Raw genomic sequence first — 15,631 nt, 5'->3', positions numbered from 1 at the left:
TTGTTATACTTTTGTGCATCTAGAGTTTTTGTTCCTTTGATATCAATGAAGACTTAATAAATTTGATATTTGGCCGAAGTATGCTCTGTTAGCTGCCTGAACACAGCGTATACGTGCTTATCTTTATCTTTGTATTATTTCAAATTATGTCCTTTAATATTCTCTCTATATTTTTATTGTATTATTATCAATCGGTTGCTCTTCATCATATTCTAAATTCCTTCCGTCAAAATGTGTTTTTTAAATAGTAATTAACGTAAAAAAAGTATTAAATTTGTTTGTATAAATGTGAATTACTATTTTTATTTCTGACTGGTATTTCTATTATAATCGTCTCATGATCTGATATTTTTTTTTTGTTCAATACTACTATTTGTGTTATAAATATTTGAGGGCACATAGTCTATTTTTGTTCTTGAATGTGGTATGATCCTTGTACTTTCTCGCATTTTTGGTTGTAAGTCATTGGCATTGAATATTCTTTCTACCTGGTATTTATATTGGGGGTCTATACACCAATCTATATTTAAATCTCCTAATATTACTAACTTATCACATACCTCAATTAACTCTTCCATATTGTCTCTGAAGAATTTGCAAAATTCTTTTTTTTTAGCTGGTCTGAGATCTATAAACTGCTACTATGACTACTTAATTTCCACAATCAGTGCATCTACATCTAGTCCCCAAATTTTTGTTGCAATAATAGTATGGGAATGCTTCTTACATTATGGCGCAGGCTCCGAACATAAAATTGATGGCATAATGGGCATAAATATTTATGTGGAATCAATGCAAAATGTTACGTTTCCGCATTGCAGAGGAAATGCCAATATAATGGGTTTACCAGTACGATAATGATGATAAATGGTGGAGTGGGAATGCCAAGGATTGGATTCGCGCAAATAAAGTTGAGGTTATGGAATAGCTTGCTCAGTTCCCCGACCTCAATCCTATAGAAAATCTGTTAAAACGATCTGTACACAATGCCAAACTGAGTAGGATAGGTTAGACTTGGTTGATTCGGTAGATCGCACAGAAATTGATCCATAGTGATACCAAGTGCTTGTATGGAGAGTTTAAGAACTTTATATTTTGTGTTTAATACACAGTTTAGATAAAAAAGTAGGCTGCTTATTTTTTGATCTGCCACACTTTCTAAGGTTGAAAATGCTGCAGATCTTAAGCAGTTTAATCGTGTTTCGCTAGGCGCAGGGCAGTGGCAGAGTAGGCGTTCCAAAGATTTTCTCGCGCTGACTTCGTTACTATTGCATATGTAGAGTTCTGCACTAGCTTTAGTTTGGTCAAACCGAATAACATTCAACAACTTAGGGAAATTGTTAAAGATGCGTGGCTGAAAATTCCAAAGCAGCGTTGTGAGCAATTGGTGGAACTTAGGGAAATTGTTAAAGATGCGTGGCTGAAAATTCCAAAGCAGCGTTGTGAGCAATTGGTGGACTTAATTCCCCACCCCTAATAAAAAAATTGGGAATTCAACAAAATATTAGTTACAACTTTGTATCTGCTAACTTTGTCAATGCAGTTTTTCCTTAATTTTTTTCTAAACTTACCCTGAACTTTACCCTGAATTTCTATCTTTTTTTGTAAAAAATTCTGTTTTTCTTTATAGAAATGATTCAAATAAGTGTTCAGTTAAAGAATATAATACTATGGATTAAATTTTTTTTTGAAAAAAAAATCAACATTTCTTTGGTACTGCTATTTTCTTGTTTGCAACTGTATGTAAGTCGCTTACACTTCCGCACCAACATTCGCATATGTTCTATATCTCTATAAGCAAGAATCGAATATTAATTCATTGTTGCTTATGACATTTTTTTTTAATTCCATGGAACTATATTTTTTAATTCTTTATTCTTTTAGGGATACTGCTGTCGATTTCCCAGAGCCAACAGTGGCTATTGAAAGCAAAAAAGAAATTCCTGAGGACTTAATATGTAGCATTTGTAAGGACCTATTTGTTGATGCCGTCATGATACCCTGCTGCGGAAGCTCTTTTTGTGATGATTGTAAGATAAATTTGTAAATTTTAAAATTTTTGCTAAATAAAAATAAATTGAAGGTGTACGAAGCGCACTGCTTGAATCCGAAGATAATGAATGCCCCGATTGTAAGGAAAAGGGTTGTTCGCCAGGTTCATTGATTCCCAACCGTTTTTTACGAAATTCAGTAAATGCATTTAAGAATGAAAATGGCTACACAAATTTGAGATCCAAAAAAGGTATTTGCTATACAATTAAAAAGAAATAAATAAAAACAAATTAAAGAGCATTATTATTTTAGCTGTTGAAGAAAAATCAATTGATCATGGAGAGAATTCTTTGATGAAAGTGAAAGTCGATGCAACTGACGTCAAAAAATCGGAAGAAACCCAGACGAAGGCCGCTACTCCTCCAAAGGAAATATCAAAATCTGATGAGAGCTCAAAAGAGAAAGATGTTGAAATCAGCTCAAATGTCGAGACATCAAAAACTGAAGAGGTTGAATCCGATTATGAGGACAATATCACCATTATGATGCCTCCAGTGTCAGCTAAAAATTCGAATGCTGGGACAATCGAACATAGTGGACGCAATGTTAGTCACCCGAAACCCCCGGGTATAGAAAGCTCACCACATCATAAGTTGCAGGTAACATATGTATGCTTATTTGTGGTTTTTTTAGTTAGAATCAACAAGCGAAATGCGATGAATTATTATAGACTTATAGACACACTTTCGAAAATTGAATTTGAATTTGAATTGAATTGAATTTTTTTATATTTGAAATGAACTGACGTTGCAGTTTCCATTTAGATAATTGCGATCCCTTAGGTTTTAATGCATATAAAGCCAAAACAATTTTCCTAGTATAAATAAACTTAATGAAGTTTTATTATAATTAGAAAATTACAAAGCAAGATATCTTGTTTGGAATAAAATTCCTATTGTCAGGAGTTTAGATAGTAGTTCATACCATCTGCACGTGCAAATTGTCTACTATGTTTTACTACTAATTTTTATATTTAATTTTGGCTCAATTTATCTTTCGATAGAGTTTTTGCATCATGGATATAAAATCTAATGTTTTTATGAAAATATAAAATGAAAGTGATTTGCGTTGTTAACTACCTGTTAGCAATTATTTATTTAAAAGGCATTGCAATAAATGGTTATTTTCTGTAATTAGTTCTGGGCAAAATTCTAGCATCACAGTATTTTTAAATATAAGTTGGAGTGAGTAATGAAAATTTTATTTAATTTCTAGGAAAACTTCCACTTTGAAATGATAGGACTTTGGAAGTCTTAGATAGAAAAAAGGCACCCTCATAAGTTTTGCCATCTAGAAAATGATAACTGGCCAACTTTTATTATTAGAGTGTAGCACATGCCTGAAGAAAAGTTTTCGTTCTACTATATTTGTATAGAAAAATAAGTTCAAGGATACGATCGAAAGGTTAGTGTATGAGCGGATCAATACATACTCGTATTATAAATATATATATGTACATACGCACAATTGGCGCGTATATTCTTTATTAGGTGTGTGGCTGAGCGCCTCCTATTTGCGGCATGCGCCTTGATATTAAGTTCATGCCTACTCCGAACGGGAGGAGTTTTTTATCACAAGCTTTTCATGGCATGGCAGCTGGTTCTACGTTACCGGAATGACTCGGGTTTTTCCCGCCCAAGGGCTGCTGCCCCAGTAAACTAGCCCTGTCCAGTGTACCGTATCCCACCCCCAATCTTTCGTCACAGGAGCAACTCATTGCAGCAAGTTTGCTCCAAATACTTCTCTTTCGGGCTGGCGTCGAACACAAGCCCGAACCAGAAGTATTTTAGTGTTGCATTTGCCATAAACGGCTCCACCCGAACTCCACCTCGGTTAGGTGTACTAAGTGCAACGGGTTGTGCCATCTTAAGACCTGCTCAGGCCTTAAGCCTCACAGGGAGTGGTCCACAAGGTATGTGGCCACGTGTTGCTCCCGCCCACAGGCGGCCCCTGTCTCAACGGCGATACTGCCCTCAGTGCCGGCATGTCAGACTGCCGCCACCAACAACACCTCAACGGTAAGGAGCCCCCACGAGCAACACAACCCCCTCTCTGACTCACAACCCTCCTGCTCCTACCCCAGTGCGGGGACAAACCAGCAGCTCTTGGTCCCCCGCACAGTCTGCTCCGTGTGTCAGACCGTAGTTCCTCGGAACTTGTCAACTGTCCAATGCAATTCTTGCAGTGGCTGGTGCCATTTTCGGAGGTGCTCCGGCCTGCACACCACCCGTGAGTGGACACGCGACTACGTTGCCCCCTGCTGCAGAGCTCTGCACCCGCAACCACCCCCAGTGTTGCGGCCGCCAGTCAACATCAGGCTACTACCAATTTTTTGGAACCCACAGCAGGACCGACGTAGACAACATCACACATCCCTCACCCCCCGAGTTACGACCATACTCCCGCGAAGCTTCAAGCTATTGCAACTGAACTGCAACGGGCTCACGAGCAAGATTGACGAAATAGTCGACTTCATGAGCCGGTATGGTATCAAGATAGCTGCGGTCCAGGAGGCAAAACTGCGCGCTAGTGCATAGAAAGGACCGCGAGCGAGACAACGGTGGTGGCCTAGCGTTCATAGTCCACCATGCAGTGCAGTATCGCCTCATCGATGAAGGCATCGACCGCAGGGACAGCACCTTAGAATGTCAAGGTATAGTTGTCCGGTCAGGCGATACCGAGCTCGAAATTTATAGTATCTATATACCCCCTGTCACCTGCTGCCCGGCAGGATATCTCCCTAATATTGGTGCGCTCATCAGGGGAGAAAACCGATTGGTAGTAGGTGACTTTAACGCGCATCACGATCTTTGGCATTCAAGCCTGCCAAATGATCGTAGGGGACAGCTATTGGCAGAGCAGATAGACGATTCGACATTCAGCACTGTAAACGACGACGCCCCCACTAGGGTAGTGGGCAATTGCAGCAGCTCGCCTGACATTACAATTGCTAGCGCAGGTTTCCGCGGATCACCGGTCATATATCAACTTTAACAAAGCTGATTGGACCAGATTCGCGGAATTTACTGAGGACATCTTCGCAGCCCTACCCATTCCCACCGATGTGCGCGCAGGCGAACGCGCATTCCGCAAGGTGATCACAGCCGCCGAGGCTCGCTTCATACCCACTGGACGGATCCGGGACATACGTTCCAATTTCCCAGCCGAAGCAGCTGTTCGGGCGAATGAACGTGATCGCCTACGCCAGGCCGACCCCGGGGATCCTCGAATAAAGGAGGATCCGGCAACTGGTAACCCGACATAAGCGGACCAAATGGGTAGAGCATCTGAAGTCCTGCAACTTCACCTCTGGTGTGAGCAAGCTCTGGTCCACCGTAAGGTCCCTGTCGAACCCGACGAAGCACAACGACAAGGTGGATATCACCTTCAACGTTCGCACTTCGTCGGATCCGAAGAGATGCGCCAGCTACTTTAGCCGGCAATTTATACTGCATCCTCCGGTCGACAGATCCAAACGTTGTGCCACCAGACGGCTGCACAAACTGACATACAACAGTGCATCGCTTGCTTTCTCCAGTGACGAGGTTCAGGGGGCCATCAAACATATGAAACCATCTAAAGCCATTGGCCCTGACGGACTAAACATGCTGATGCTGAAAAAGCTCGGTCCACTGGGAGTAGAATTCCTCACCTGTCTATGGCCACTCTCATCATTCCTGATAAGTGGAAATTACGGAGAGTGGTCCCACTACTGAAGCCAGGGAAACCCGCCAACCAAGTCCTATCGTCTGATAACTCACCACCACGGCACTCACCGCCATAAACACCCAGGTAAACCGTGGACTAAACCAAAACCGCCCCTGCGAGAGGACTGTCCTAGTAGCGTTGGATCTACAAAAGGCTTTCGATACAGTCAGCCACGCCACGCTACTAGATGACATTTTACAGTCGACACTCCCCCCGCCAGGGCTCAAGAGGTGGACCGCGAACTACCTGAGTGGTCGTCACTAGTCGGTAATATTTCGAGACCAAACTTCAAAACAGAGAAAAATAAAGGAAGGAGTACCGCAGGGTGGTGTCCTTTCACCCTTGCTTTTTAATTCCTACATTTCGAAACTCCCCGAGCCACCAGAGGGAGTCTCACTGGTCTCATACGCCGACGACTGCACGATAATGGCGTCGGGCAATGACATTGATGACCTATGCACAAAAGTAAGCGACTACCTCGCCCGACTTTCTCGTTTCTTCACTGCGAGAAACCTAAAACTTTCTCCCACTAAATCCACGGCGACCCTTTTTACCACCTGGACAGACCACTCCAGGATCAGACAGTATACAACAGGCCATAAACGACATTCATCGGGAGACACTTACCACCTTCTTAAGCTCCCGACCCCCGAATGCCGTTATCGGAGACCAATCACTACCTATTGCAGACGAAGAGCTCCAGCTTCCCCGAGAGTCCCGCGTAACCTTGGCACAATTACGTTCTGGATACTGTAGCAGGTTAAACTCCTACTTATCCAGAATCGACCCCGACATACTAAACATATGTCCGGCATGGGAAGGCACCCCGCACGACACTCATCTAACACCTCTCTCCCTCTGGACCAACCCGTCGAAACAGCTAGTTTCCGGGGCCTACCGTTAGATGAGCTAGACGACACGACCGGTGATTCCACTGCACTGACAGGGCGAAGGTACTGCTACAACAACAACAACATGGCAGAAATACAATAGGAAGTTTACCATTGTTTGCCGAGCAGTGACTCGTAATTTTAAAAAAAGTTATTTAAAAATGGTCTCTAACAATTTGTGTCTGAAAGAGTCTGAATGTCCGGTGTCCATAAATTCTTTTTTTTAGATCTAACAAACATACTACACCCTTTGTTAGGTCGAGCTTGGTCGAGTTCCTCCACCAATTTGTGATTTGCGTCTTGATGCTCCACACATGTAGACAAATGGGCTTTTTGGGAGAAGTTTTTTCATGGCAGAAATAGACTCCGGTGGTTTGCCATTACCTGTCGATTGGCGTCCGCCTTTAGAAAAAAAACCTTTGCTGTTATTTGATGTTTCATGCCCACAGTGGGTTTCGGCTCTACCGATTCACCGAAATACTGAGTCATGCACAAAGGATGGCCGCCTCATCGGGTTAATGGAACTAAAGAAACAGGCTAGTGCCACCTTTTTATATCAAAGACGCTGATTATGATTAAGCGAAAATGATTAATTATTCTTAAAAAACCAATTGGAGAATCTTTTTTGGAATTCTCCGCTTAATTTTTCGGATTTGAAATTTTGCACTATTTTTTTTGATTATCCTCTTATTTCCAAATTTCAGCCTTTTAACTTGGCTTTGCCGGATAAATTTGTTTCCTTCTTCTCGAGATTGTATCGCATGCAAAGAGCAGGTGTGTAGATGCCTGTGGGAACCGCAGAAGGGACAATAGTCATTATACCAAATCCCGATGGGTTGGCAAACTACATTGACCCGTGAGTGTGCCTGTAAGCATTCTCGTTTTCTTTTTTAGAAGGTTTATAAGTTGTTTGCAAATAAATAGTGATAGTAATATGTGTTACCACCGCCAAGTTACTTTCAACGACAACTATCTTAAACCTAGCTTTATTCTTTTGCTTTGGTCTGAAAGAAACATATTCGGTAGGATATCATATTACATTTAGAGCAACAACACAAAATTGGCAATACAACCACTAAAATCGGTTGCAATTTCTCTGTCTGGCCTAACAATGGAAAAATTAAGATGGTGGTTGGTTATTCCATATATTCTCCATGATGATCAATACATATTAGCACTCGATTAAATCAATTTTCGAAGCATTTTGTCCAGACGCATTTCCAGGGCTTTTTTTAAATTGTGTGGGATCCAACGTGAACACATTTTTTACCATAAGGGGGTCATGCAAAATCTTATTGATGCTCGTTCTTCCTTGGAAATTATTTCGCGCACAATATCGATATTTTCTAGCACAAAAACTGATCGCAAGAAAATTCGTTGTAACTCTTTTTTACAATACTAAGGTACAATGAAATGTAAGGCGGCCGCCGTAGCCGAATGGGTTGGTGCGTGACTACCATTCGGAGTTCACAGAGAGAACGTAGGTTCGCCCTTGGCAGGCAATAGCAAACCTCAGAGTGTATTTCTGTCATGAAAAAGCTCCTCATAAAAAATATCTGCCGTTCGGAGCCGGCTTGAAACTGTAGGTGTCTCCATTTGTGGAACAACATCAAGACGTACGCCACAAATAAGAGGAGGAGCTCGGCCTAACACCCAAAAATGCTGTACGCGGCAATTATATTTATATATATGGTGTTTGCTCTCTATATATATATGGCGATTGCTCTCTTTATATACTATATATGGTGTTTGCTCACGGTATAATGGTTTTAGTTCATCGATGCAATCTCGTCTTGTTAATCCACGTTGAAAATTGTGCAAAACAAACACACGAAATGTTCACGGTTTATTTGATTTTCCTGCCTGAGTTTTTTTTATTTTTTCCATGAATTTTTAATGCCACTGTAAACAACACTAATATGTGTCACACATCAAAACGTTCTGAGCGCGTTTAGGGTAAAATGTGTCAAACTTTCCAATGGAAACGTCAGATGGCAGTTGACAACACACAAAAGCTGCCAAAGCCAGAAATATAAATAGCGACCTTCGTATACGCGAGTAAACTGAATAAGACGATACTCATACATAGGGGTAGTGTTGCAAAGAGAAAAACCTGCGTTATTGTGGATGGGCTCGAAGAAATGCTTGGAAAATCATCCTTATTAAATTTTTTTTTTCATTCTAAAAATAAATGTATTTTCAACTTAATTTCAAGATGAAAAGCTAGAATTTATAGTTGACTTCGTTTGAAAATAACAAATTTATGACAAATTCTTTACATTACGAAGTGTTTCTGTTAATATTTAGAAACCAACTACCAGTTACACTAAGTAGCCTTAAATTTATTTACTATTAATTAATGCTGCTGAAAGGCTCGGACTCAGGTTTAAGAAGTTAAAAGTGGAAGCTGAAAAGAAGTTAGGAGAGAGAAAAAGTCAAAAGAGACTAAAATGAAAATGGAAATAAACGTTTTTATTATAAACATGTATCAAATTCCAAAGCAAATTGAAGGTAGCTAATAATACCGTCTGAACTAACTTTCTCAAATTTGTTTTTGTAATTTTCTCTGTTAACACATTTTATTGCCGATCCTGGTTTAATGTTAAATATTTATACAATTTGATTTATAGAATTGTAATTGAGCTCACTGTTTTTATTGATTTAAATACTCCCATGTGTACAATATTATCAAAATTTCCGAATATATTTGTGCGTTGTCTGTGCATAAGCTAATCTATGTATATTTTATGCTACTTATTATCATGCTTATTTTTTATACAATTAAAATAAAGTTTTACTTTTATGTTAAAATGTATTTTGTGCAACATTTTTTGGTCAGCATTTAAGTAAATTATATATACGTATATTATATAATAATATGCATGACGACAAAAATAAGAGCAAAAATCTTATGAAATAAATTGTATATTTGAATGTACATATATCTTTATTGTGGTGCATGTCAGATTAGGCAAAGCTTTAACTGCAATTCGTGGTGTACGTTATAAATTTTGAAATACAGGTTTTTTTAGTTTTCCATTGCCTGCCGAGGAGTTATTGTTGAATAATTTTTTCGGAGTTCCACTGGTGTGACAGTTAACGTGATGACGAGAAAAATATTTCTCTAGCAAATTGATGTTACGTGCTCGAAATCAGTATATAGGATGAACATACACACATGTATTGAACGATCAGTCGAATTATTATTCTGAAATTCTAACTGCTGAAATAGTCTATTAATTTTTTTAAAATAATTCAATTGCCTAGTGAGTATATGAAAATAATTTACTTGGCTCCAATGTCCGCTTCACATACGCCTAACGTGTATTGCACAGGGGGACCTAACCTGGGAATGTAAAACAGAGTGAACACAAATTAAAGAGGCAGTGCTTGCAGTAATTTGGGATCAAGCTAAATTTTACCAAGCTGTTATGCTATGGAGCAAATTATAGAAGCAAAAGACAATATTCTTTCAAAACGCTTGTAATTTTTTTAATAACGCACAGTATGTATTATTACACTACGAATAAGTACAATAATTTCGTCAAATTAAATCAAAATTAGAGTAGTAAAGTATTAGACTGGTACAATCGTCATGATTCCATAAATATTTAAGTTTATGTTGATGCAGAAACAAGTAAAAGTTATTGGCTATACCGAGCAGATGTATGATTGGAGATGATTGCTGATCCCCGCTAATGGGAAACCACGAGTAAATTTCTTGGATTGGTTGATTATTCGATGAAAACTTATTAAATGATTACATATGTACATAGACGCATATGTACGTGCCTGTTAATATAAAAATATAATCATATATTCTTTAATATAAATTTATTTTTAGATATCGCCGTCAGATATTCATAAGAGAGACAGCCATTTTGGCTCAGATTCTCAAAATAGCGAATGGGATCATGATTACAAATCTGAAAGAGATTACGCAGAAGAAGATGCTAATGGCAACGTGTTTTATAAGAGTTCCACTTTGAAACAGCATAGCCACCCCATAAGTGCGCAATTGCATTACGGTCCGAATAAGATTCAAGTACGTCCACCAAGGCCAAACCATTTAATGGACGTGTATGCAGGCCCGCCGAATAGAGTTAACGCTTATCAGCAGATGCCCGTTCCACATACCATATCTCAAGATCCAGTTCAAGGACAACCCATGATGCCATTCGGTATATATAATCCAATGGGACCTAGACCTAATGTTGGGTATGTTTATACATTGTATGTGTTACCTAACTTTTTTTCGCCATACTATTATACAAATTTTAGTTATCAACATTCTGTCCGACCGATGTTCCACAATGCACCACCTGGCTTTCCACCTATTCGATGCCCACCTACTGATATGCATCATCCTAATAGTAATTTAGCTTCGGTTTATCAGGGTGTGGCGGCCAAAGTTGGTACTGGGTAAATATAACTAAAAACAGATAACAAATACCAAACTTATTTTCTATTGTATATTTAGAATAATTGAAGATCCACTTGAAACTTTTAATCGACTTATGAAAGAAAAGGAGCGTCGCAGAGAAGAACGTCGCCGATCGATGGAACGCCGCCGCTCTTGGTCTCATGAAAGGCAACATCGTGGTCGTGTTCATGCATCACCATATCGCAGACCTTCTCGTGAAGTTAAGGAGAAGCTTAGACCACATGACAGTGATCGAAAGCGTGATAATGGATTCGATCGTAATAAATCGATTAGAAGAAGACGATCTAATTCTTTTAGTGATAAAAGTTCGAGGTAATTATTACCATTTTTTTTAATATATTTTATTAAATTTCAATTGATTACTTTTGGCAGGTCGAGATCTTGGTCTAATTCACCAATTAAAAAACGTTCAAGATCACCATACAATAAACGATCTCGTAGTCGTACACACACATTTCAAGAAAAGTACGTAGAAAGGCGATGCATACATAAAATATTAAGACATTTGTGTATTGATGTGATCTATTCATATATCTATATTTTGATATATTCCTAAATTTACAGACAACGTGACACAGGGAAAAGTCATAATAACAGAGAAGTTGATTTACACCAAGAGTTAGCAATGCTTAGGTAAATAAGTTTTTGATATCTGAAAATATATTGAATTTATTTTAAATGGAAAATTACAGACGTAGTACAAGTGAGGAAAGAGCTCGTTGTTTACGTCAAAACAACTCTGAATGGTATCCTCACCAAGGCACCTCTTTTGGTTCATTTGATTCTGAAAAATTTTCAATATCACGAAAGGATAGGTAGCGTAATTCATGTTATATCAAATGTCCGGCTGCAACTAAAAAAAATGTTTAATACAGATTTCAGGACGGTCAACTTGAAACTTTGGAGCCGCCTCCACCTGGTTATGAACTAAATCCGTCATCCTATAATAGCAATTACAACCCTTTACAGCAAGATTATGTACATCCAAGAAAGCGAACGGAGCGCACTGCAAGTGATACAAAAGATAAAAGGCAGTTTGAATCTCGCCGCAGTTTGGATAAAAATGATGCCAAAACCGTTAATAAGGTAACCGATAAAAAAGTTAGGCGAACTCGTAGTCCGACACCAGTTTCTAAGAAAAGATCCGGCAGCTGTGATAAATTAGAAAAGAACTCTAATAAACGGACACGAAGTAATTTTTCTACTTCTCGGAAAAGTATAGAACGAAGCAAACCCGACGATTATCACAAACGAGCAGAAGCAAGTTCGAATGAAGCAGCAAAACGGAATAACGAAAGGCCTTTGAAAACACCCGATGATACTACTGCAAAAATAGGAGGAGCTAGTCGTGTAAAGAACGAGAAGCCAGAAAGTTTTGATCGGCGAACAAGCCCAGAAAATCAGAGAATTAGGCACGTCATAGTGACTAAGGATGATGAAGTTCATTCGAATTCTAGTAAGGAAGAAAAAAACTCAAAGAAACTAAAGGATAAAGATCGAAAAAAGAGGAGGAAAGAAAAAACTGAAAGAAAAAAGGTAAAGAAGGATAAAAAAAGTAGGCGGGATCGTGAGAGACTAAGGACCTCAGTTGAAGCAGAAGATAGAAAACAGCCTGATGAATATGATGAAACAAAAGATATTTATATATCCAGAACTCCGGAATTAAATATTTGTACAAATATTTCCCTAACTGGTGAGGTAACTTTAATTGAGGAAAATAAAGTTAACACTAGTTCTTCATTAACTCTTGGAGGCGATGTCGATACAAAAAATAAAAATAAAGAAAACTCACAAGATAGAACAAATGCGGTGACAAATACTAATGAGACTGAGTTCAGACGTGTTGACTCAGTTTTGGATATCCTTGATTATGAAACCGAATTCGACGATCTAAATTCTCAAAGCCAACAAAAGCAAAAAAACGTTGCACCCGTCCCGGAACCTTCAAAATGGGAAATTGATGAGCAGAACAACACTATTGCTAGTCAAGTTGTTAGTTTGGAGCCTGAATATAGCACCGATTACCAAAATGAAAAGTTGCCTAATGAGAAAGTTACTAACGAAGTATTACGAAAAGCTGAAAATGCAATATTTGCTCGAGCAATTAAGGCAATATATCCTTTTGAGAAAAGCGATGGAAGCAATGATCATCAGAGAGTATACAGCGAGGCGCTACCAAGAATCCCTGCGAAAGACAAGATTAAAAACTTTGAAATTACTGTACCAACTAGTAATAGTCAAGAACGTTCAGTGCAAATAAAAGATGATAATTCGTCGCATTCCCCAAAAGTAGTTAAATCGGTTAAAGAAAGACTTGGGAGCAAAATAACCCCGAAATATGACTACTCACCTGGTCGAGATAGTAAACAGAATCTTATGAAGGTTAATTCAATGGGCCGAAGTGCTTATGAACGGGCGGAAGAGAGAAATCGGAATAAGTTTAAAGACCGTAATCGCGACAATCGTGATACGAGGGCGAGCCATGAAAATCGAGATAGAAACAATGATCATAAGGTTCCAACGCTATCAAACAGAGATAGAGACCGAGAAAGAAACCGTGATCGCGATCGTGATAGATATCACGAAAATGATAAATATCGAAACAAAGATCGTGAAAGAATCCGAGATCGGGAAAGAGGTAATTTAAAAGACAGTCGAAATAAATCCCCAAAGCAATTGGGCCGTGAAATCGACATAACCTCACGAAGTAGACCACGTGTTAGAGATAGAGACGATGATGAAAGTTCGCATACCAGTTTAGTTCATAAGGGAAGGGAAAATACTCCCAACAATTCAAAAGAGAAACACAAAGGAAAGAATAGAAGTTCTGAAGAACAAGGTGAGGTCTGCATAGACCAAATAAATAAAAGAAGAAGTGTCTCAAAAGAAAGGAATAAAAACGAAACTAGCGATTCAAAAAAATCATTCTGTGAATCAGAAAACAGATTAAAGTTACATAATTCTAGCGCCTGTAGTTCTTCGGGGTCTGCTGATACAAGCTCTGATTCAGAATCCGATGAGGGTAAAAGGAAGAAGAAACATAGGTATAAAAAAGACAAGAAGCGTTCGAAACGTTCACTATCGGCTGAATCCGCTGAAAGTTCAAAAGAGAAACATGCGAAAAACAAAAAACGAAACAAATCATCAAAGAAGAAGAAGAAAAACAAAAAGTAGTCCTTCATATTTCATATATAAAAAGATAATTGCAAATATTTAATGTATAGCTGTTATACTAGGTTTTGTGTAATATTGAATAAGCAGGTATTCATATATCATAATAAATGAAGCTGGATATACGATAATTTATGAATTTTTTTCATTGGTGAACGGACACATTTTTAGTTTTTAGTATTGTTTCTTTGAAAATATTGCACTTCAATTGAAGTACTGACTGATTTTAAATACTGTAAGTTGCGAAGCAAAACTCATAACTGCACCTTGGTAATTTTTAATTTTATCATTTAATTGAACGAGTATAAAATCAAATTCGTCGTACTGAAAAAAATTATGGGCTCGTTCCTAAACGCAGTATTACAGTTGTGTTGTATTGGAAGAGCGACGAAAGCAATGCGTTGAATAAATAAATATGCAGGGGTTTATACTGCTATAGAGTTCTGAAAGCCTTGTAGTTAATATTTTATTGTGGCGAGAATGGGTACATTCTGAAATTATTTTTTCATTTAGCACACGCGAAAAAAATAACCATCATCAGCCCAACTCCGGCTGCGCCATCCATTGTGTAAAACTCCGTTTGACCTTAAAACCATTAAAGCAAAATTAAAACATCATATGTATGTATGTCGTACACAACAACTCCTATCCCCATCATGATTCAATTATAGAAGGTTAGGTAAGTAAGCAGCTTTCTCGCTTCCTCTTGACAAATCGGCTCCCTTATTTGAAAACATGTTGCTTCTTTACAAATATATGTACGTACGACTTATGAAAAAACTTTTAAATTGAAGTAAAAATTAAACTTTTGGTGCAAATTATTATGTCGGCAACACCGTTTCCATTTTGACGCTTCGCCTTATTCATTATTCGTTGAAAATCGTAAACAATCAAACTGTAAACATTTGAGTAAGTATCACATTACGATAAAATTGAATTAATTTTCAAATTAATAACGTTTTTAATTATTTGGGTCGATGGTGGTCGTGCTTCTGAAATAGTCGGATAGACAAGCAGTTATCAAGGTCACCTCGGATATAAGGGAACACTTCAAAATAAAGTGCGAGGACATATACAGACTGAACGAGCTGGCGAGTACAACCACTACAATATTCAAATTATGTGGGTGCCATGAAAGAACGGAAAAAATAAAGAAATATTTAAAAGAAGTACTTTGGTGAAGAAATTCATTAATTTGAAAATCTTCGGCAGTCTAAAATGTTCATTGACGACCCACATAGACCAAACTTCAAATTTCTTTTTACTATTGACGAACTGTTTTAACAGATCCTAAAAGCGGAAGTGGAACTTAAGCTAGGGGGCATTTGGGGCTATTTTTGATATAATCACACGATCCATTCCTTTG

At 38.3% G+C, this 15,631-nt stretch overlaps 1 protein-coding gene across 1 annotated transcript in view; it reads left to right on the top strand.

The window, feature by feature from the left end:
- Positions 1–14,396, top strand: part of LOC128868454 (E3 ubiquitin-protein ligase RBBP6) — a 34,963-nt gene extending 20,567 nt beyond the window's left edge. Inside the window, exons 4-13 of the mRNA XM_054110556.1 lie at positions 1,885–2,030; positions 2,084–2,242; positions 2,305–2,651; positions 10,495–10,868; positions 10,932–11,072; positions 11,131–11,406; positions 11,467–11,559; positions 11,659–11,727; positions 11,787–11,909; positions 11,970–14,396. Of these exons, the coding sequence (XP_053966531.1) occupies positions 1,885–2,030; positions 2,084–2,242; positions 2,305–2,651; positions 10,495–10,868; positions 10,932–11,072; positions 11,131–11,406; positions 11,467–11,559; positions 11,659–11,727; positions 11,787–11,909; positions 11,970–14,268 (4,027 nt within the window). The 3' untranslated portion in view covers positions 14,269–14,396. The remainder of the gene's footprint in view (positions 1–1,884; positions 2,031–2,083; positions 2,243–2,304; positions 2,652–10,494; positions 10,869–10,931; positions 11,073–11,130; positions 11,407–11,466; positions 11,560–11,658; positions 11,728–11,786; positions 11,910–11,969) is intronic.
- The last annotated feature ends 1,235 nt before the right edge of the window (positions 14,397–15,631 follow it).

This window comes from Anastrepha ludens, chromosome 6 (genome assembly GCF_028408465.1).
Source record: "Anastrepha ludens isolate Willacy chromosome 6, idAnaLude1.1, whole genome shotgun sequence".
Classification (NCBI taxonomy): Eukaryota; Metazoa; Arthropoda; class Insecta; order Diptera; family Tephritidae; genus Anastrepha; species Anastrepha ludens.
The sequence above is the reverse complement of the archived record's forward strand: the minus strand, read 5'-3'. Positions and strand labels throughout refer to the sequence as shown.